Source organism: Scyliorhinus torazame, chromosome 1 (assembly GCF_047496885.1).
Source record: "Scyliorhinus torazame isolate Kashiwa2021f chromosome 1, sScyTor2.1, whole genome shotgun sequence".
Classification (NCBI taxonomy): domain Eukaryota; kingdom Metazoa; phylum Chordata; class Chondrichthyes; order Carcharhiniformes; family Scyliorhinidae; genus Scyliorhinus; species Scyliorhinus torazame.
Genome location: NC_092707.1, coordinates 118,632,805 through 118,655,724, shown reverse-complemented (window position 1 = coordinate 118,655,724; position 22,920 = coordinate 118,632,805). Strand labels below are relative to the sequence as shown.

The 22,920-nt window shown below is 48.7% G+C and overlaps 1 protein-coding gene across 1 annotated transcript in view; it reads left to right on the top strand.

Moving 5' to 3' along the window:
• The window catches only part of LOC140411385 (myomesin-3-like), a 225,706-nt gene that overhangs the window by 59,905 nt on the left and 142,881 nt on the right, over positions 1–22,920 (top strand). Inside the window, exons 10-12 of the mRNA XM_072500502.1 lie at positions 8,384–8,525; positions 9,970–10,169; positions 20,789–20,839. Of these exons, the coding sequence (XP_072356603.1) occupies positions 8,384–8,525; positions 9,970–10,169; positions 20,789–20,839 (393 nt within the window). The remainder of the gene's footprint in view (positions 1–8,383; positions 8,526–9,969; positions 10,170–20,788; positions 20,840–22,920) is intronic.

The window sequence follows — 22,920 nt, the reverse complement described above, 5'->3', positions numbered from 1 at the left end:
TGTATGTGGATGGGAGTGTTTGAGCGAGAGAGTGTGTGAATGTGGATGGGAGTGTTGGAGCGAGAGTGTGTGTGTATGTGTGGGAGTGTTGGAGCGAGAGTGTGTGTTTGTGTGTGGGAGTGTTGGAGCGAGAGAGTGTGTGTATGTATGTCGGAGTGTTGGAGCGAGAGAGTGTGTGTATGAGTGTGGGATTGTTGGAGCGAGAGAGTGTGTATGTGGATGGGAGTGTTGGAGTGAGAGAGTGTGTGTATGTGTGTGGGGGTGTTGGAGCGAGAGAGTGTGTGTATGTGTGTGGGAGTGTTGGAGTGAGAGAGTGTGTGTATGTGGATGGGAGTGTTGGAGCGAGAGTGTGTGTATGTGTGTGGCAGTATTGGAGTGAGTGAGTGTGTATCTGTATGTGGGAGTGTTGGAGCGAGAGAGTGTGTGTATGTGTGTGGCAGTGTTGGAGTGAGAGAGTGTGTGTCTGTATGTGGGAGTGTTGGAGCGAGAGAGTGTGTGTATGTGGATGGGAGTGTTGGAGCGAGAGAGTGTGTGTATGTGGATGGGAGTGTTGGAGCGAGAGAGTGTGTGTATGTGGATGGGAGTGTTGGAGCGAGAGAGTGTGTGTATGTGGATGGGAGTGTTGGAGCGAGAGAGTGTGTGTATGTGGATGGGAGTGTTGGAGCGAGAGAGTGTGTGTATGTGGATGGGAGTGTTGGAGCGAGAGAGTGTGTGTATGTGGATGGGAGTGTTGAAGCGAGAGAGTGTGTGTATGTGGATGGGAGTGTTGGAGCGAGAGAGTGTGTGTATGTGTGTGGGAGTGTTGGAGCGAGAGAGTGTGTGTATGTGGATGGGAGTGTTGGAGCGAGAGAGTGTGTGTGTTTATGTGTGTGTGAACCAGAGAGAGTGTGTGTGTATGGGAGTGAAAGAGTGTGCGTGTGTGAGCCAGAGCGTGTGTGCGTGTGTAGGAGTGAAAGAGAACCTACCTCTCATCCATTGACTCCATCTACATCTCCCGCTGCCTGGGGAAAGTGGGCAGAATAATCAAAGACCCCTCCCACCCGGCTTATTCACTCTTCCAACTTCTTCCATCGGGCAGGAGATACAAAAGTCTGAGAACACGCACGGACAGACTCAAAAACAGCTTCTTCCTCGCTGTTACCAGACTTCCTAAACGACTCTCTTATGGACTGACCTCAACACTACACCCCCGTATGCTTCACCCAATGCCGGTGCTATGTAGTTACATTGTGTACCTTGTGTTGCCCTATTATGTATTTTCTTTTATTTCCTTTTCTTTTCATGTACTTAATGATCTGTTTGAGCTGCTCGCAGAAAAATACTTTTCACCGTACCTCGGTACACGTGACAATAAACAAAGTCCGATGTGTATGAGTGAATGAGTGTGGGTGTGTGGGAGTGAAAGCGTGTGGGTGTGTGTGTGTGAGCCAGAGAGAGAGTGTGTGTGGGAGTGAGAGAGTGAGTGTGTGTAGGAGTGAGAGAGTGAGTGTGTGTATGAGTGAATGAGTGTGCGTGTGTAGAAGTGAAAGGATGTGTGTGTATATGGGTGAGAGACTGAGTGAGTGTTTGTTTCTGGGAGTGAGAGAGTAAGAGTGTGTATGAGTGGATGAGTGTGTGTGTGAGAGAGAGTGGGTGGGATTCTCTAATAATGGGGCTATGTCCCCACGTCAGCGTGAAAACCAGCGCCAATCACTCCAGCATCAACGGCCCCCGAAAGTGAGGAATTCTCACCTTTCTAGGGGCTAGGTTGACGGCGGAGTCATTCCTGCAGCTCCAGCTGGTGCCGAACGGCCGGCGTGAGTTCGCGCATGTGCGGAACGGACGGCATATTTCCGCGCATGCGCAGAACGGCCGGTGTATATCCACGCATGCGCGGGGCTTCCCTTCTCCGCGCCGGCCCCCGGGCAATATGACGGAGCCCTACAGGGGCCTGACGCGGAGTAAAGTAGGCCCCCACGGAACCAGCCCGCCCGCAGATCGGTAGGCCCCGATCGCGAACCAGGCCACCATGGGCTCCCCCCCTGCCGCCCCCGGGGTCTGATTCGCCCGCCCCACCCCCCAGGACGGCCCCCGCACACTTACCTGCCAGGTCCCGCCGTGTGTGATGTGAGTAATCCATGTCGGCGGGACTGGGCAAAACTTGTCGTCAGGGCCCGGAGAATCGTCGGAGGGGCCGCTGTCAACGGCCCCCGACTGCATGGCGGGAATCCTGCCAGCACCCGAAAAATGCACCGGAGAATAGGGAAGCCGGCGTCGTGGCGTCGTGGTGAGATTCGCGCCTCCCGCCGGGGATCGGACAATCCCCGCAGTGTGTGTGTATGGGAGTGAAAGAGTGAGTGTGTGTGAGCCAAAGAGAGTGTGTGTGTATGGGAGTGAAAGAGTGAGTGTGTGTGAGCCAAAGAGAGTGTATTTGTATGGTAGTAAAAGAGTGAGTGTGGATATGAGTGAATGAGTGTGCGTGTGAGAGAGGGAGTGTGTGTGTGGGAGTGAGAGAGTGAGTGTGTATATGAGTGAATGAGTGTACGTGTGTAGGAGTGAAAGAGTGTGTGTGTATGAGTGAGAGAGTGAGTGAGTGTTTGTTTCTGGGAGTGAGAGAGTAAGAGTGTGTCTGAGAGAGAGTGTGTGTGTTTGTGAGTCAGAGAGAGTGTGTGTGTGTGGGAGTGAAAGAGTGAGTGTGTGTATGACAGACTGAGGGAGTGTTTGTTTGTGGGAGTGAGAGAGAGTGAGAGTGTGTTTGTGCCTGCCTTACTCCCATTTTCAGGTTTCTCACTTACCCTCACCATCACACACCAACACATACATAAACCCACTAGAATTATAGAATGGTACAGGGCAGAAGGAAGCCATTCAGCCCATTGTCTCGGTCAGTTCTCTGCAACAGCAACTCAGCTAGTCGCAGTCCTTCACCCTCTCCCTGTAGCCCAGTTAAATCTATTGTTGTAAGATAATTATCCGGTTCCCTTTTGGGAACCATAATTGAATCTATCTCCACCACATGCCCAGGCAATGAACCCCCGTTCCAAACCACTTGTTGCAAAAAGAGGTCTTATCACCTCTGGTTCTTTTGGTAATCACCTGAGTTTTCTCAACCTTCTGTCAATGGGGACAGTTTCTCCCCATTTAATCTTTCCAGACTCCTCATGTATTTGAACACGTTTAACAAATCTCCTCTCAACCTTCTCTGCTCCAAGTAGAACAGCCCCAGTTTTGTTAATCTATCCACGACGCCGGCTGCCAAATTCTCCGGCGCCGGGGTTTTGGCCGGGGCGGGAATCGCGCCGCGCCGGTCAGCGCCCCTGACGATTCTCTGCCCCGCGATGGGCCGAGCGGCCACCCGTTTTCGCCCGGTCCCGCCGGCGTAAATCAATCAAACCAGGTCCGTACCGGCAGAACCTAGCTCTACGGGCGGCCTGCGGAGTCCTCGGGGGGTGCGGGGGGATCTGGCCCCGGGGGGGGGGGGGGGGAGGCCACGGTGGCCTGGCCTGCGATCGGGGCCCACCGATCCGCGTGCGGGCCTGTGCCGTGGGGGCACTCTTTCCCTCTGCGCCGGCTGCTGTCAACCTCCGCCAAGGCCGGCGCGGAGAAGAACCCCCCTGCACATGCGCTGGGATGACGCCAACACACGACGAAATACACAGGAACGCACAGTAAGTTTAAAAAAAATTTAGAATACCCAATTATTTTTTTTCCAATTAAGGGGCAATTTAGCGTGGCCAATCTACCTAATCTGCACATCTTTGGGTTGTGGAGGTGAAACGCACGCAGACATGGGGAGAATGTGCAAACTCCACACGGGCAGTGACCATGGACCGGGATTCGAACCGAGGTCCTCAGCGCCGCAGTCCCAGTGCTATCCACTGTGCTACATGCTGCCCCTGAATGCACAGTAAGATGTAAAATGAACATAGGTTTATTCAATATACACAGCTAACTCTCCTCGCCCCGAAGGGTCACCCTCCTTGACACCCCCCCCCCCCCCCCGAAGGGTCACCCTCCTTGACCCCCCCCCCCCCATTTCCGGAGAGACGTCCATATTTATTGGTTGTGGAGGAGGTCTCCTGGTCCGTTTGCAGAGAGGGCAGCATTCCGGTGTTGACGGAACAGGGCTAGGGAGCGTGTATCACACCGGCGACTGCCGTTTACTCGTGGATCGGCGAGGCTGGCCTGGTGTGGTCAGTGTGGACGCTGGTGCTGGTGTGGGTGGCGGTGTCACGGCATTCCCTATGGGCAATTATCCATGTCAGAACCAGAGTCTGAGTGCTTAGGGTCGGTGTCTGGTATTTTGGCCTCTGGGACATTGACGGTTGGAGGAGGTGATGGAAGGAACATGATATGGAGATGCCGGCGTTGGACTGGGGTGAGCACAGTACAAAGTCTTACAACACCAGGTTAAAGTCCAACAGGTTGTTTCGATGTCACTAGCTTTCGGAAGGAACAGTAATGGAGGCCGTGGGAGGACGGGGATTGGTTCTGCAGACTCCTGGATGTGGTGGCGCATTTGGCCTACGTGTGCGGACTTAGTATGAGGCCGGTCCCGTTGGGCGAAGTACCACGCCTTGGAGCCACCTGGCACTGTCACGGAAATTCCATATGTAGACAGCGTCTCTGGGCTTTCAACAGCATAGTGCCGTGCGCCGGCCCACGTCCACCTACAACCTGTCCTGCCGCGGTGGACTCTTTGCCCAATGTCTGGGATAACCAGGCTTAAACGTGTCTGGAGTCGTCTCCCCCATTAGTAGTTCCACCGGTGCCACGCCTATGGTGACATGTGGAGTGGCACAGTAGCTGAATCGAAACCGGGTCAACCAGGTGTCCCAGGAGCCAGTGGTTAGCTTCTTCATCCCACGCTTGAACATTTGGACCACCTGCTCGGCCAGACCGTTCAATGCAGGGTGATATGGGGTGGTCCGCATGTGGTGGATGCCATTAGAAGCTACAAATTCCCTGCTGGTAATTGCTGTTGTCAGACACTAGCACTTTGGGGATGGGTTGGGTGCTAAGCATGCGCCATAACTGGTCAGCCTCATGGTCATGGCCTGCATCTTGTGGACTTTGAGCCAGTTGGAGTGGGCGTCCACAATGATCAGGAACATTGCCTCCTGAAATGGGCCAGCGAAGTCGATATGTATGCGGGACCACGGGTTCCCTGGCCATTCCCACGGGTGTGTTGGTGCTGCCAGTGGAACTTTTTGATGTTCTTATCATGGGCTACAGTGCTGAGCCACCTTTTCTATGTTGGAGTCGATTCCGGGCCACCAGACATAGCTGCGGATGAGCATCGTCATCTTCGACACCCCGGGGTGTCTGTTGTGGAGGTCCTGCAGCGGGGGTGAGGGGGGGGGGGGGGGGAATGAAATACCTAACAACACTAATATTCTTCACTTTAAAAGCATAGTTTTTCTGACATTTAGGACTCAAGTGATTAATATACAGGAAAGCAACATAATTGTTTTGTGCCGTTGGGGGAGAGCAATTACATCCAATGAAGCAGCCAAAGGGCGACAAAACATTCCAGACAACATTTGCAAACAGGCTGAACTGTGCCAGATGAAATTTACAGATATCTATAAATGAACTACTTAGAGGAGAAACTGAATAACACCTCATAAAGACAGTAGATTATACAATGTTCCTGACAAGCCATTGCAGATCAGTAATTAACAGATCAAACAGAAGCTGAGCTAATGATGCTGATTATACAGAGTTCTCTAGTCAGAACACGCCTTGAATATTGGATTTAATTTTAACCACAAAAGCATAGGGGGAGCATCTACATTTAGGAAATAGTGGGCGAGATCTACCGGCTGTTCACACTGGCAGTATCTTCTGGTCCCACCGACGGCGCACCCCCACTGTGGGTTTTCTGGAGGCATGGGGTGGATTGAATGGGAAATCCCATTGACAGCAGCGGGACCAGAAGATCCCACCGCCTCCCGTCGCAGAGAAACACGTCACAGGGAGGTCAGAGAATCTGACCCAATGGGTAGAAAGGTGATGACGGTGATCCTTGACTGTGAACTGAGTTATGAGAAGATATGAGGTGTGTGAGAGAGGACATGTTAGTAAGGAGAGTAGAAACCTTAATGTTGAACATTATCAAAGTTATACCAAAGACTGATATTAGTTTTCACCTCTTCAAACAAACCTCGATTAATATCTTAGAATGGTCTTCCGTTTTCAACTTGAAGGATTGAGCACAGTATGATTAGAACAAATCAACATGATTTTACAAAACGGAAATCTTATTTGACAAATTGTAATCGCTTTTTGAAGATGTAGCCAGTTGGGTAGATAAAGAGGATCCAGTAGATGTATTATACCTTGATTTCCAAAAGCATTCAAGAAGGTGCTACACAGAAGGTTAATAGGTAATATAGGGGCTCAAGGAGTTGAGGGCAGTATTTCAGCACAGGTAGAGAGGATAGGTTCATGGATAGAAAACAGAGAGTGGGCATAAATTGGGCATTTTCAATTTGGCAGCAATGAATAGCATAGTGCCTCAAGGCTCAGTGCTGCGGCCTCAGCTACTTACAATCTATATTAATGACTTAGATGAAGAGACCGAGAGCAATGTAGAAATGTTTGCTGATGATACCAAGCTAGGTGGAAACGTAAGCTGTACGGAGGACACAGAGAAGCTGCAAAGAGATACAGACAGGTTAAGTGAGTGGACAATAAGATGGCAGATGAAGTACAATGTAGGGTTGTAAGAGTGAAAAAGCAGAATATCTTTTAAAAGGTGAGAAATTTGTTCAGAATTGATGTTCAAAGAAGTTTAAGTGTGCTGGTATAAGGAAAGCAGAAAGTTAGTATGCAGGTACAGCACAAAATTAAGAAAGCAAATGGCATGTTGGACTTCATTGCAAGGGGATTGCAGTCCAAGAATAAAATAAATCTTGCTCCAGTCGTACAGGGTTTTGGTGAGATCACATCAGGAGTTCTGTGAGCCTATTTAAGAAAGGCTAAACTCGCATTGGAGGTGGTACAGAGAAGGTTCCTTCGATTGATCGCTGGGATGAGGGGGCTGTCCTGTGATGAGAGGTTGAGTAAATTGGGCCTATGTCACTGGAATGTGGAAGAATGAGAGGCCGTTTCATTGAAACCTACATAAATCTGAGGGGGTTTCATAGGGTGGATGCTGAGGGATTGTTTTCTGCTGGTCGGGGTAGCTAAAACACGGGGACACAGTCACAGGATAAGGGGATGAACATTTAGGACTGAGATGAGGGGGAAGTATTTTGCTCAAAGGGCTGTGAATGTTTGGAATTCTCTACCCCCAAAGGATTGTGGGCGCTCCATCATTGAATATATTTAAGTCTGAGATAGATAGACAGTTTTGGGGGAATTAAGTGATAGTGGGACTGGGCAGGTAAATGGAATTGAAGCCCAAGATCATGCATGATCATATTGACTGGCTGGAGTAAGCTTGATGAGCCAAATGGTTTACCACTGCTCCTGTTTTTCATGTTCTTGTGTGTATTTGAGAGACAAGAATGGACTGTAGACTTCCTTTGGAAGGATTAATTAAATGGTTCAAATATTGTTCCATCTCTGTAGTTGTATTTGGGATCTAGGAAATACTTAAAGAAATATATATTTTTTTTTAAATTATTTTTTTTACGGGATGTGGACTTCACTGACTAGGCAAACATTTATTGCCCATCCCTAATTACCCTTGGGAAGGTGGTGGTGAGCTGCCTTCTTGAACCGCTGCAATTCATGTGGTGCAGGTACATCTACTATGCTGTTAGGGAGGGAGTTCCAGGATTTTGACCCAGCAACAATGAAGGAACGGCGATATATTTCCAAGTTATGGTGATTGACTTGGAGGGGAACCTCCAGTTGGTGGTGTTCCCATGTATCTACTGCCCTTGTCGTTCTAGTTAGTAGTAGTCGTGGGTTTGGAAGGTGGCATAGTGGTATTGTCACTGGACTAATAAACCAGAGATCCAGATTAATGTTCTGGGGACCCAGATTAAAATTCCACCAATGCAGATGGTGAAATTTGAATTCAATAAAATAAAATCTGGAATTAACAGTCTAATCATGACCATGAAAATATTGTCGATTGTCGTAAAACCCCATCTGGGTCACTAATGTCCTCTAGGGAAGGAAACCTGCCGTCCTTTCCTGGTCTGGCCTACATGTGACTCCATACCCACAGCAATGTGGTTGATTCTTAACTGCCCCCTCAAGGACAATTAGGGATGGATAATAAATGCTGGCAGAGCCTGTGAAGCCCACGTTCCATGCACGAATAAAAAATATACGATCATGTACATCAGCTAAAAGTTTCCATCAGATTTTCAGAGAAATCATTCCTGCTCCTAATCTATTTATTTATAATTAATTAGCACACAATGTCACATTCTTTCCCCCACAGATGCTCGAGCTGCAGAAGCAGGGGCTCCAGGTTCACCATTGGACGTGGAATGTCATGATGTTAACAAAGATTATGTGTTTATTACCTGGAAACCACCAAGTGCTGATGGGAGGAGCCCAGTAATCGGCTATTTCATTGACAGGTTGGTAATAATTATTTGTGTCTGTTCACTTTCCTGAAGAATATTTTGGCAGAGAGAATGGCCCTGCTTACCTTAATCAACAGCAAATTTATGGAAAATCAGAAGGGAGACCAGGTTACCAATAACACTCAATGACTGGCAATTCCAAACAATCAAAAGCTCGGCTGCCAATAATAACCATCAGCTGCCAATGTAGTGGAGTCCATGCAGTGATTGTGTTTGTAGATGCCTAAAGTTGGCAACCAATGGGGCATTTTACAAATGCGAATACGTAATGTTTTCCCTTCAGTAAATTATCAGATCAAAGCCTATTTTAGCTCCAAAAACATTTGTAATGTGTCAAACTGTGATAGTCTTTGTATTTACTGTGATTTGGGAGATTGCAACATAAAATCTATCAGAGATTAGCATTGCTGATATCTCACTATCTCACTCACATAAATGATATGGATAGAAAGGTGTGAATGGAAAGGTTGCACTTGGCTGATGTTTTTAAATGGTATTATTCATTATTTAACACTGTTTGAACTTTTCTGAGTGCGAAATTAGGGAACTGCCCATGTGTTTCTTTCTATTTAATCTGATTGGGAAAGACTGAACAACATAAATGACATAGGGTGTGATCCTGAGTTGGGTTGTGACGAGTTTGGTACCTCGTGACAGGCCTCTAATGAGGTGTCGCAAGGTATTGCGATCTGGATCCTGCCCACAATGGGTGTGATCCAGATTTGCATATTCAAGTGAGCAGTTAGGCTCACTTGAATATGTCTGTGTCAGAGTTACCCAAGGCGTAGGATCTGATGGCCTTGACTCGGAGACCCTGAGCGGGTGCTGTTTAGCACTGGAGTCCAGGTGATCGGGACCCTCTGATGGTTGGGTGCTGGGCAGGGTGGCACCTAGCACCATGGTACTGCCAACCTGGCACTGCCGCATGGTGCCACACTGACAATCCCAGGTGGCACTGCCAGACTGGAAGGGGCACTGCCAGGATGCCAGGCTGGCAGTGCCAGGTGGCATCTTGCCCATGCCGGGAATCAGGCCAGGGGTATCCTTGTGAAGTTGGGTGCAAGGGACTCGAAACCCTCTAATTAGGGCATTGGGGGATGTTTAGAGACCACGGTTGGGGGTTGGGGGGTTCAAAGATTGGGATGTCATTTAAAAATGGCGCCCGATCTCTTCCTGCACAGGCGAGCTGAACTCAAGCGTACTCGACGGGACATTCTGTTTCATTGCAGGGTCATTCTCACCACTGCAAAATGGGACTCTGTTTCTTTTCCATTAAATCGCACCCATAACCTTTCATTCATTATGAAAAATTCCAAATTTACTTTTAGAATAACCTTCTTTATCCAATGTAAGTAATTTGTTAGAACACAAAGCAGTCGTGGTGATTTACTCGTTTTTTTTTGGTAAAACAACAATGTTTTCTGATGTATGCTTTTAGATGTGAGGTAGGAAGTGACAAATGGATTCAATGCAATGAAGTTCCTGAGAAATTGTGCAAGTTTCCTATTGTGGGCCTTTCTGAAAACCAAACTTACCAGTTCCGTGTTCGAGCAGTTAATGCGGCAGGAACCAGCAGACCTTCACGGATCTCTGAACCAGTCACCACAACCGATCCTACAGCCGGAGAACGAATAATAAGTATGTGCCACCAATGGAAGTAAATCATTCATTTGAATCAACTTTGTTTGAATGCTTGATCAGAAATGACAATCTTATTTTAAAAATTATTCTTATTGAATAATTGAACTTTTAAAATTTTATAACAAAGATTTACTAAACAAAACAAGACCAACACATGTATCAAAAAATTCCAAATGACAACAGTGACAATAACCCCAATATCAGAAATACAAAGCAAACAGCTCACCCCACTCCTCCCCCCACTAACACCTAACAGCGACCAATTCCTTAAAGTGCAATATGAAAGGCCACCATCTACGATAGAACCCCTTGATCGACTCCCTCTCTATAAACTTGACCCTCTCAAGGTACAGGAACTCCATCAAGTCACCTGGCACGCTGGGGCACGAGGTGGCTTCACCTGTCTCCAGCTCTGCAGAATTTGTATCTGAGCAAGCAACGAGGCGAATCCCAGGCGTCTGCCCCCGCACCTGTCCTCAATTCCGGCTGGTCTAACACCCCAAATATAGTTACCAACGGACTGGGCTCTAAGTCAACATTTAAGATTGCCGATACGATGCTGAAGAAAGATCTCCAAAACCGACCAGTTTGCGACAGGACCAGAACATGTGCATGTGGTTCGCAGGTCCTCTCGAACACCATTCGCACCCATCTTCAACCCCTGCAAAAAATCGACTCATTCAAACCTTGGTGAGGTGCACCCTAAACTTCACCTTGAGCTGGATCAAGCTCACCCTCGCACAGGATAACATTGCCTTCACCCTGCGGAGGGACTCACTCCTCCTCCTAAAAATGGGTCCCAGCTCCTCCTCCCACCTGGCCTTCACCTCATTAGAAATAAAGATCTTCAGAGAATTGAGCAATCCTACATCAGCACACTGGTGTGACATTTATCATATTAGAAAATGATTAATGGGTTGCAATGTTTCATCTCAAAATGTATTGAAATGCTCATGTCTGGCTTCATTTCACTTTCTCACCCCACGATCCACCTGTGATGCTCACTCTTGCTATTAATCTAAAAATTACTGATTTACAACTGGCTGGAAACTAGCATTCCAAACCCATAGCCTCGACTGCCTCCAAGGGCAAGGGCAACAGATGAATGGAAATAACAACACCTGCAATTTCCCCTTCCAGTCACCTTCTGAGGTGGCCTAGTGGTATTGTCACTGGACGAGTAATCCAGAGACTAGCAATTCTCTGGAGACCCAGGTTCAAATCTGGCTTTTGGTGAAATTGGAATTCAATAAAAATCTGGAATCAAAAGAAGAATGATCACCATGAAACCCAGGTTAATGGTCTGGGGACCCGGGTTCGAATTCCGCCACTGCAGATGGTGAAATTTGAAATCAGTAAAAATCTGGAATTAAAAGTTTAATGATGACCATGAAACCATTGTCGATTGTCGTAAAAACCCATCTGGTTCATTACTGCCCTTTAGTGAAGGAAATCTACCATCCTTATCTGGTCTGGCCTACATGTGACTCCAGATCCACAGCAATGTGGTTGACTCTTAACTGCCACTCTATGAGGGTTGGGCACTAAACGTTTTCCTGTAAAAGAATAAATAAAAAATCCTGCGTTGGAAATATATCACTGTCACTGGGTCAAATTCCAGCAACTCCCTCCCTAACAGCACTGTGGGTGTACCTGCAGTGGCTCAAGAAGCCAGCTCACTTCTCAAGAGCAATTAAGGATGGGCAATAAATGCTGGCCTAGCCAGTGACACCCGCATCCCACAAATAAATAAAAACATTCCCCCTCAATTGTTTCCATTGCAGCCTGCTTCACAGGAGCAGCTAACCAAATGTGTGGTCCTGAAAGATCTTTCGCTCAGGCACTGAGATTGAAATCAGGTTGTGGAATAGATATAAGGCGTGATTTACCGGCCTCGGCACACCCACCTTGGTGACGTGATGAGGCAGTTGAATCTCGTGAATGGCCTTTCGCAAGATTCGTGACTCTTGGGCGAGATCCAGATTAACATATTTAAGTGAACAATAATGGCCACACCTAGGAGGCCTCGTCATGGCACCATTTAGAACTAGTCCACACAAACGTGGACCAGGCGTAACATCACTTGGGTGGGCCAGCCAGGCCATTAGATACCTCCAGGTGGTCAGGCTCTGGGCAGGGCGGTATTGTGGCATTCCTACTGACACCAGGGCACCTTTTCACTGCCAGCCTGGCATCTTAGCACTACCACACATACCAGGGTGTCTATGTGGCAATGCAAGACTGGCAGGGGCGGTGTCAGGGCTCCAGGCTGGCAGTACCAAGGTGCCTGGGTGCCAGGTTGCCCGTGACAGGGGTTGAGCCCAGGGTGCCTTGCCCATAAGAGGTGGGGTCTGGAGGTCACAGTGGGGTAGCTGTGGGGGGCTTGAAAGAGCGGGGTGGCATGTAAAAATAGCGCCCCAATCCGCGAGCACTCTTCCTTCACTGGCGAGCTGAGCTGTAAAAAAATGGCAAATTGCTGTTGCATAGTGGGGGTCCTTTTTGGCCTTGAAGGCACCGAGAAACAGCCTGCTACACGCGACTGAAACGGGACTCTGTTTTTTGTCCAGTTGAATCACACCCATAGTCAATGCTATGAGGAAGTAATGAGCAAAACACAGCCCTCCAAGCTATTGAGAAAGCACTTGGGATCCGGAAGAGAAAAGAGAATTTCCAAACCTTCACTTGTTCACATGAAACCCAACCATTACTGGAACGAAAGACACTTTATTTTCCAGCTCCTCTGATGGTAATATAATAGCCTGGGGGATGGGAACCAACTCACCCTCTCCACTTCCAGTGAGACAATATTCCCTCATTCCTCTCCTCTCCAATTCCGTGGAACGACAAGCGTGATTTATCGGTCACCCCGCCACCCCGTCCCCCGTCCCCCCCCCCGTCCCCCGTCCCCCCCATCCCCCCCGTCCCCACCCCAGGTCTCCGGCTCCTCCCGTCCACTGCCTCTTGTAAAACTCCTCCTCCCAACCTCGGTTCCTTCCCCCCAACTTTCCACCCCGGCTAGACCACTCGGACCCTCTTCTGCCAGGCTCCGATGGCCGCAGCCCCTCCCCCCACCTCACTCCCGTTCACTGGCCAGCTTAAACCGGCCAGCGTGGAGGCCCCCGCCCGGGTCCCTTTCCCACTTGCCCGGCCCTAGAAAAGCCCAAAGATCCCCTTTTAGCACACAAACCCTGCATATCCACCTACACCCCAAAGAACCCTCATTTCGAGTGAAAGTCCCGTCCCTTCCCTTATATATACCACATTGGCTCCTTTAGTCTCTACACCCACGCGGCAGTGATACAAAAAAGAAGAAAATACAGTCATGAGGTTACATTGGCACATGGCCATTCCTCAATTTGTCAGTTCTGCCACAGTCCTTCTGCTTTCGCAAACTCCTCCGCTGCTTCCGCCGTTCCAAAATAAAAGTCCCTGAGCTTGTAAGTCACCCTCAGCTTCGCTGGATATACAATGCCGCACCGCACCTTGCTAATGTACAGTGCCCTCTTCACCCGGTTGAAGGCAGCCCGCCTCCTTGCCAGCTCCACCGTAAAGTCCTGGTATACACGTAGACCAGCTCCAGCCCACTGCACCACCCGCTTCTGCTTGGCCCAGCTCAGGACTTTCTCCTTCACACTGTACCTACGGAAGCACAGAGTCACTGCCCTTGGCGGCTCACTTGCCTTTGTTACAGGCCTCCACGACCGATGAGCCCGATCCAGTTCATATTGGGAGGGATCCTCCCCCTCCCCCAATAGTTTCGCCAGCATCGCTGCAAAATACTCAGTCGGCTTCGGTCCTTCAACTCCTTCCGGCAGCCCCACAATCCTCAAATTCTGTCGCCTGGATCTGTTTTCCAGGTCTTCCATTTTTCCTCGCAGATCCTTGTTAGTGTCCATCAACTTCCGCATCTCTTTCCCCATCGAGGCAAGTTGATCACCGTGCTGCAATAGAGTCTCCTCCACTTCCTTCAGCGCCTCCCCTTGCTCTCGCACCTCCGCCACTGCGCTCGCCACCTCCGTCCTCACCGGGGAAACCGCCTCCTCCACCAGCACACTCAAAACCTTCCTCATCTCCCTCATAGAAGAAAGGATGGCGAAGATGATTCTGGATAAGAGCGAAAGTAACAGGGTAGTTATTATGGGAGACTTTAACTTTCCAAATATTGACTGGAAAAGATATAGTTCGAGTACATTAGATGGGTCGTTTTTTGTACAATGTGTGCAGGAGGGTTTCCTGACACAATATGTTGACAGGCCAACAAGAGGCGAGGCCACATTGGATTTGGTTTTGGGTAATGAACCAGGCCAGGTGTTAGATTTGGAGGTAGGTGAGCACTTTGGGGACAGTGACCACAATTCGGTGACGTTTACGTTAGTGATGGAAAGGGATAAGTATACCCTGCAGGGCAAGAGTTATAGCTGGGGGAAGGGCAATTCTGATGCGATTAGACATGACTTGGGAGGGGTAGGTTGGAGAAGTAGGCTGCAAGTGTTGGGCACACTGGATATGTGGAGCTTGTTCAAGGAACAGCTACTGCGTGTTCTTGATAAGTACGTACCGGTCAGGCAGGGAGGAAGGCGTCGAGCGAGGGAACCGTGGTTTACCAAAGAAGTGGAATCTCTTGTCAAGAGGAAGAAGGAGGCTTATGTGAAGATGAGGTGTGAAGTTTCAGTTGGGGCGCTTGATAGTTACAGGGTAGCGAGGAAGGATCTAAAGAGAGAGCTAAGACGAGCAAGGAGGGGACATGAGAAGTATTTGGCAGGTAGGATCAAGGAAAACCCAAAAGCTTTCTATAGGTTTGTCAGGAATAAAAGAACGACTAGGGTAAGAGTAGGGCCAGTCAAGGACAGGGATGGGAAGTTGTGTGTGGAGTCTGAAGAGATAGGTGAGATACTAAATGAATATTTTTCGTCAGTATTCACTCAGGAAAAAGAGAATGTTGTGGAGGAGAATGCTGAGACCCCGGCTATTAGAATAGATGGCATTGAAGTACGTAGGGAAGAGGTGTTGGCAATTCTGGACAGGCTGAAAACAGATAAGTCCCTGGGGCCTGATGGGATTTATCCTAGGATTCTCTGGGAAGCCAGGGAAGAGATTGCTGAGCCTTTGGCTTTGATTTTTATGTCATCATTGGCTACAGGAATAGTGCCAGAGGACTGGAGGATAGCAAATGTGGTTCCTTTGTTCAAGAAGGGGAGTAGAGACAACCCCGGCAACTATAGACCGGTGAGCCTCACGTCTGCTGTGGGTAAAGTCTTGGAGGGGATTATAAGAGACAAGATTTATAATCATCTAGATAGGAATAATATGATTAGGGATAGTCAGCATGGCTTTGTGAAGGGTAGGTCATGCCTCACAAACCTTATCAAGTTCTTTGAGAAGGTGACTGAACAGGTAGACGAGGGTAGAACAGGTTGATGTGGTGTATATGGATTTCAGTAAAGCGTTTGATAAGGTTCCCCACGGTAGGCTATTGCAGAAAATACGGAGGCTGGGGATTGAGGGTGATTTAGAGATGTGGATCAGAAATTGGCGAGCTGAAAGAAGACAGAGGGTGGTGGTTGATGGGAAATGTTCAGAATGGAGTTCAGTTACAAGTGGCGTACCACAAGGATCTGTTCTGGGGCCGTTGCTGTTTGTCATTTTTATAAATGACCTAGAGGAGGGCGCAGAAGGGTGGGTGAGTAAATTTGCAGACGACACTAAAGTCGGTGGTGTTGTCGACAGTGCGGAAGGATGTTGCAGGTTACAGAGGGACATAGATAAGCTGCAGAGCTGGGCTGAGAGGTGGCAAATGGAGTTTAATGTAGAGAAGTGTGGTGATTCACTTTGGAAGGAATAACAGGAATGCGGAATATTTGGCTAATGGTAAAATTCTTGGAAGTGTGGATGAGCAGAGGGATCTCGGTGTCCATGTACATAGATCCCTGAAAGTTGCCACCCAGGTTGATAGGGTTGTGAAGAAGGCCTATGGAGTATTGGCCTTTATCGGTAGAGGGATTGAGTTCTGGAGTCATGAGGTCATATTGCAGCTGTACAAAACTCTGGTACGGCCGCATTTGGAGTATTGCGTACAGTTCTGGTCACCTCATTATAGGAAGGACATGGAAGCTTTTGAACGGGTGCAGAGGAGATTTACCAGGATGTTGCCTGGTATGGAGGGAAAATCTTATGAGGAAAGGCTGATGGACTTGAGGTTGTTTTCGTTAGAGAGAAGAAGGTTAAGAGGAGACTTAATAGAGGCATACACAATGATCAGGGGGTTAGATAGGGTGAACAGTGAGAGCCTTCTCCCGCGGATGGAAATGGCTAGCACGAGGGGACATAGCCTTAAACTGAGGGGTAATAGATATAGGACAGAGGTCAGAGGTAGGTTCTTTACATAAAGAGTGGTGAGGCCGTGGAATGCCCTACCTGCAACAGTAGTGAACTCGCCAACATTGAGGGCATTTAAAAGTTTATTGGATAAGCATATGGATGATAATGGCATAGTGTAGGTTAGATGGCTTTTGTTTTTTTTACTTCCCATGTCGGTGCAACATCGTGGGCTGAAGGGCCTGTACTGCACTGTATCGTTCTATGTTCTATGTTCTATCTCCTTCCTCACCGTCTCCATGCATTTCGCAATCTGCGCTAACTGCTTTTCAAATTCCGCAGCCATCACCCTAGTTATTTCTTCAGCCGTAAGCAGTGCGGCCTTCCCTGGTGCTCCAGCCTCCATTTTCCTTGGTTACCCCGCGGTGACCTTTCCACTCCCCGACGGACCTTCAGCTGTTTTTTTTCGGCCGTTTTTTTGCTCACCCTCGACATTTTTCTTTGTTTTTTTCCCCCTCCTGTGTCTTCACTGTGCCTCCTCCGTGCCTTCTTCCTGCTTCTGCCGCCTCCGTGGACCCTGGGACCGGGCTTAAAGCCCCGAAAATGCCGTTCCCGAACGGGAGCCCTCCATTGTGCGGCCGCCCGCCGTCACCGGAAGTCCCGTAACCGCTCACTTATCGATGTTTACACCAAGTCTAACTGGCTCCCGGGATCTATCGGCCTCGTCGAGGAGATCCCATCTGGGTGCCGTTTAGCATTGGTCTCCACAAATGGGTATCAGGCAGAATGGCATTTGGGAGGGGGTCTCCCAGACGATCGGAGGGCGCTGGGTGGTCGAAACCTGGGTGGCACCATGGCACTGCTAATGCCATCCAGACACCATGACACTGCCAGCATGGCACCCTAGCACTGCCACCTGGTTGCCAGCCTGACACTTCCAGGGTGCTCAGGTGGCACTGCCAGGCTGGCAGGTCCACTGGCTGGCTGGCAGTGCCAATGTGGCGTTTTGCCTGTGTTGAGGATAGGGCCCGGGGGTGCCTTACCCATATGAGGTGGTGTGCGGGGGGCTCAAGGGCCCCTCCAACAGGTGAGTTGTGGCATTGGGGAGGTTCAGGGGTTGCATCGGGAGGCTGAGAGACCTGCACTGTCGAGTGGCGATCCTCAGCGCAGGAAATGTGACTTCAGTGCGCCCTTGGCGGGGCATTCCCCACTTGAGGTCCAAAAAAATAACAGGGTCCTGTTCCATAGTGGAGTCGGTCCTGGTGCTACAAGTGCCGGGAACGATCCCGCTAATCCCGCACAAAACGGGACACTTTTTCCCCCATTAAATCGCGGCCTACATGAGTCTTCAGGGGAAGAAACTAGGAAAAGAAGGTCAAAGGCTGTGACAGTGGGAATGTCACGAACCTAATCTAGTTGAATAGATAGTTTCAATCTCCTCCACCTATTCAAACCTCTAACTAGTCTCACCTGGAGGTGGCGGCGTAGTGGTATTGTCACTGGACTAGTAAATCAGAAGCCCAGGATAATGCTCTGGGGACCCGGGTTCGAATCCCGTCACTGCAGATGGTGAAATTTGAAATCAGTAAAAATCTGGAATTAAAAGTCGAATGATGACCATGAAACCATTGTCGAATGTCGTAAAAACCCATCTGGTTCATTACTGCCCTTTAGGGGAGGAAATCGACCATCCTTACCTGGCCTGGCCTATGTGTGACTCCAGACCCACAGCAATGTGGTTGACTCTTAAATGCCCCCTCAAGGGCAATTACGGATGGGCAATGAATGCTGGCCCAGCCAGCGACACCCACGTCCCATGAACAAATATAAAAAAAACTCTCTGCAACCTCCTCCAGTTCCACTCAGTAAACTCGCTGACATTCTGAATCTGGCCTTTTGCACGTCTCCTCCCTTCACCATTGTTGCTGTGCTTTCATCTGCCTTGGTTCTACATTCTGAAATTCTCTCCCTTAACCTCTCTCCCTTTCCGCTTACCTTTCCTGTTTTAAGCCCACCTCTGAACTCACCTCCTTGACCCAGTTTTAATATTGGCCCTCCTAAATTTTGTTCTTTGTTTCAGCATTCATTTTTGTTTAACTATTCCTTTATGAAGCAATTTGGGCCATTTTACAATGTTGAAGATTCTATTTAAATGCATTAGTGTTGTTAATATGGACCAGTTTGTACTTATATGGCATGTTAATCATTTATTGCTTGTAAGAATCAGAATGGCTGACTCTCAGTTGACATTTAGTTGACCCTGGTCGTTATAATGCTGGAACACTTACCCCTCCATGGACAGGCTCAAATACAAATTACAATTCGTATTTTCATCCATCATTCAATTTAATCAGTCTCAGTTGCACTATCTGGAAAGGATGGTAATGCCAACTCGGAAGGATACATTGCCTTATGCTTTGGCATGCCAACTGCCTTTTTAAAGTAAGAATTAATGAGTCAAGGATGAACTGAAACCATCAGAGCCCATGTATAAAGTTTTAATATCCATCTTATTTATGTAATACATTTGATGGAATGGGAGGTACCAAGGAGACTTTACATTGGAAACAGAGTGGATTTTAAGAGTTTGAAAAATCTGTGTGTAATGAATGATTAATTTACATTTACATCTTAAGTGAAAAATGATATGACACTACAGTAACCTAACTAGTGAGCAACGAATACTGAGACTAAAGGACCAAGAGAAAATTGCCTAAGAGTAATGTGGTAAAATTGTGCTGAGGTTTATTTAACCTTTTAGCTAAGATCAAACGATCAGGTGTAATGTCTGTTCTTGTCAGCCTGGGTCGATGATGTCACCTTCGTGGGGACCATGAATTGGATTCAATTTGAATTTGAGTTGGTTTTTGGAGCAAGGAGATGGATTAAGGCCTTTCCCAGCCTACTCTGCACATTGACTTTGTAACTCTGAGAAAGGAATAAAACATTTTTAAACTACTATGCATTGTCATTATAATAAGTGTAATGGCATTTACATTATCTACATAGGTCACTCTGAGGTGCTTCAATAGAATTGTGATACATTTAATATTCACTGTATACATTCAATATGAGTCATACAGCCTGAGGGGTTCAATACAATTCCCCAACCCCCTCGTGCACTATGGCTGAATGGTTTTAGACAGCGACCTTTCCCCATTCCGCCTCTGTGGCTGCTGTCACTCATGTTCCTTTAATTATATTGAAGCAACCTGGGTCGCAATCGAACGGCCACTTCGACCTGACTTAATGACGCAATGAGCCATGAAATCTCGCAGGAGGCCACTCGCAAGAATTAGCATGCTCAGAACACCTCACAAGATCTAATGAGATCTTGGGAGCCGTTGTGATCTGGATCTCGCAATCGCTGAGCAAGATCCAGATTAACATGTAATGGCTCATTTCAATTTGTCGCCGCCCAATTCTCTTGCTGCCCAGGAACAAACACCTCGACTGGGAGACCTTGCCATGGCGCCATTTAGCACTTGTTCACACAGACGTGGATGAGGCGTAATGCTACCTGCGGGGTCTCAGACTCCCCCGTATGGCCAGGCTCTGGACAGGGTAGTGCCCTGGCATTACTGCTGCACGTGGGCACCTTGGCACTGCCACTCAGGCACGCTGGCAGCTGTTCCAGTGCTGAGGTGCCAGGCTGGCAGTGTCAAGATGCCCATGGTGCCAAGGATCGGTCCCAGGACTGCCCTGCCCTTCAGAAGTTGGGTGAGCGGGGCCTCAAGAACCCCTTGAAAGGTAGGTTGGGGTGGTGAGGGGATCTGGAGGTCACAATGGGGATTCCAAGGGGGTTCGAGAGATCGGGCTGCATTTAAAAATGGTGGCCCGATCTCTTCCTGCACTTACGAGCTCAGCGCAAGAAGTGAGTGAGGTAAGTGCAGCTTCAGCGGGATAGGCACCAAGAAACACCCTGCTAAACATGCCCAAAACGGGACTGTTTTTTGGGTGTTAAATCGCGCCCATGATCCACGTGGAAAACTTGAATATCATTGCACTTTCTGTGATGGCCATTTTGAAATGTTTGTAATCTTCCTTTGGATATTTTACAAATGAAGTATATTTTAGCTACAAAACAAACTACGATATAGTTTTAAAATACAAAGTCAAAATGAATACACTTTCAGAAAATGCTTTTACATCTTTTCTAAAGTAACAATAGATAATCTCAATTTGAAATTATAATTTCTACCTGTTTTTGTGAGCTATAGTTTCAGTGATGATTTGCTGCTGATTTTCAATTGACATAATGATGAAAATGAAATTTCTTTGTTTTAATTTCTTAACTACAGATATCCAGACCGATAAAGGCAAGATTGTGATCACTAAAGATGAGCTTGAAGGTAAATTTGAATTACTGAATCAAAGGAATTTACAGGTATTTTTGAAGTTGTTCACAGTCACTGCCCAGACATTAATATGATAGGCCAGGGACGAGATTCAATGGACAAAAGTTAAAGTCCGGTTTGGCCGTGTTTGATGGGGTGTTTCGCGCCAACCGCATTGGCGATTTTGCGGCTCATATTCAACAGCATTTAGTGCCAAAAATGTGTCCCCACGAGAATCTGGACATTCCTGGCTCCCCCACCGTCTGATTCGTCAGACTTCCAGCTCAGCTGCTCGCCACAAATAAGGGGGAGCTGTGATTAAACCCTCCCTCACTACTCACTCCCAGTCAACACACAAGCATGGTAGCGTGCAGACCTGCTCCTCGCTTTGTGATGCCGGCTTCAAAAGGCTGTGGATGAGAGTAGGGGCTCCTTGTTCCCCGAGGGGACCAGAGGACCAGCAACAGGGTCAGCAATGTGCCTGTGAGGCGGTGGCAGCAACTGTCGGTGCGGGCAGCATGACAAGGAGGACCAGCGTCCAAAGTCGGAAGAGGACCAACAACCTCCAAGGAGCTGCAAGGGTATGTTACCATCTTTCCCCTGGCATCAGTTCTGCCTGCCACCCCTCAAATTTCGAAACATCCCTCTCCTCCCCCCCCCCAATCCACTGGCTGACACCTTGCACCCTCCCCACATTCGATCTTCAAGCATGTTCCTCAGAGACCCCAGGCACCCACCAGCACAACCCCTTCATTTTTAGGTTTGGTTTCCACACATACCACTTGATCAAGAAACCCCTCCCCCCTAACCCATCAAGCGTGCGGCTCACAATGCCTGCTCTTTGTCCCCACAGGATAATATAGCCCATAATTAGCGAGAAAGGGCCAATATGGGAGGGGGGAGGAGTGCCAAAGATTCGAGTCATCACCCCCCAATGAGGAATGGGCGCTGGAAATTGTAGGGTTGACTGAGGAGAAAGCAGTCACCAACATTGAGGTTGGCCTGTACCAGAGAGGTGAGGATCCATTGCCCCTTCACCCAGATGACCTGTCTCAAGTGAGTTGTTCATGTCAGACAAAATGATCCTTCCCTCTCACTGATCACATGTCCATGTCCTGCATGAACTCCATCTGATGAGGCCATCCGGGGTAGTGCCCCCCGCCATCCAAGCGAACACTATGGAGAAGAATTCCGAGGAAACCACAGGCGGGCCGTTCCGGCTATCACCTGCACCTTCCATGCAGAGACACACACCTCAGTGGGTGACATCATTGGACAGGCTTTGGGGGAACAAACTGGTGAGCCCCACACATTTGCTGCTGCACATCAGGTGGAGGCAGGATCACCAAGGAGGTAGATGTCGGAGGTCTGCTGGATCCCAGAACTCAGCTGGGTCCTAGCCAAATGTCGAGCCTCTGGACAAGGTTCTCCCAGAGCTGATGCAGATGTTAGGACAGAGCCATAGGATTCAAAAGGGGGTGTCAGCGATATTCCAACAACCGCAAGGGCGATTGGTGGAGTCCCTAAGACTTCAGGCACAGGAGATAATGCTGACTCTGCATGGCACTGAGGCCAACACTGCTAGGGTGGCAGCCCCAGTGGAAAACCTTGGGCACAATGTCCACATCTTAGGTAGTGCTGTCCAAGGCATGCCTCAGTCTGTGACAACCATGGCTGAGGTCCTTGACATCATGAACCAGTTGATGAAGGATGTGTGCCAGGCACAGGTGGACATTGCCCATGCACTGAGGAGCATCACTGAGGGCGTAAACACATGGTGCCGAGAATGGGGAGCCTCCAGTGCCAGATGACTCAGAGGTCTCTGGATCTCACTCCAGCTGCCCCTCCATCCCCTGGAGTCCCCCTGGGCAGTACGGGCATCATCAGGGAAGAGGACGCACTGGAGGCCATCCAGGGCCTGCCACCAAGGAGACTATGGCAATCTCCAGCTCTCCTGATTCCCTCCCTCCTGACACCAGCGCATCCCAAGAACAGCGGGCACAACAAGGTGGCACAGTGACGTCAGTGGCACTGGTAACTTGGCAGATGCCCTCTTGCTCCAGGCCCTCCAGAGGAAGTCTGCTAAGGGCATAAAA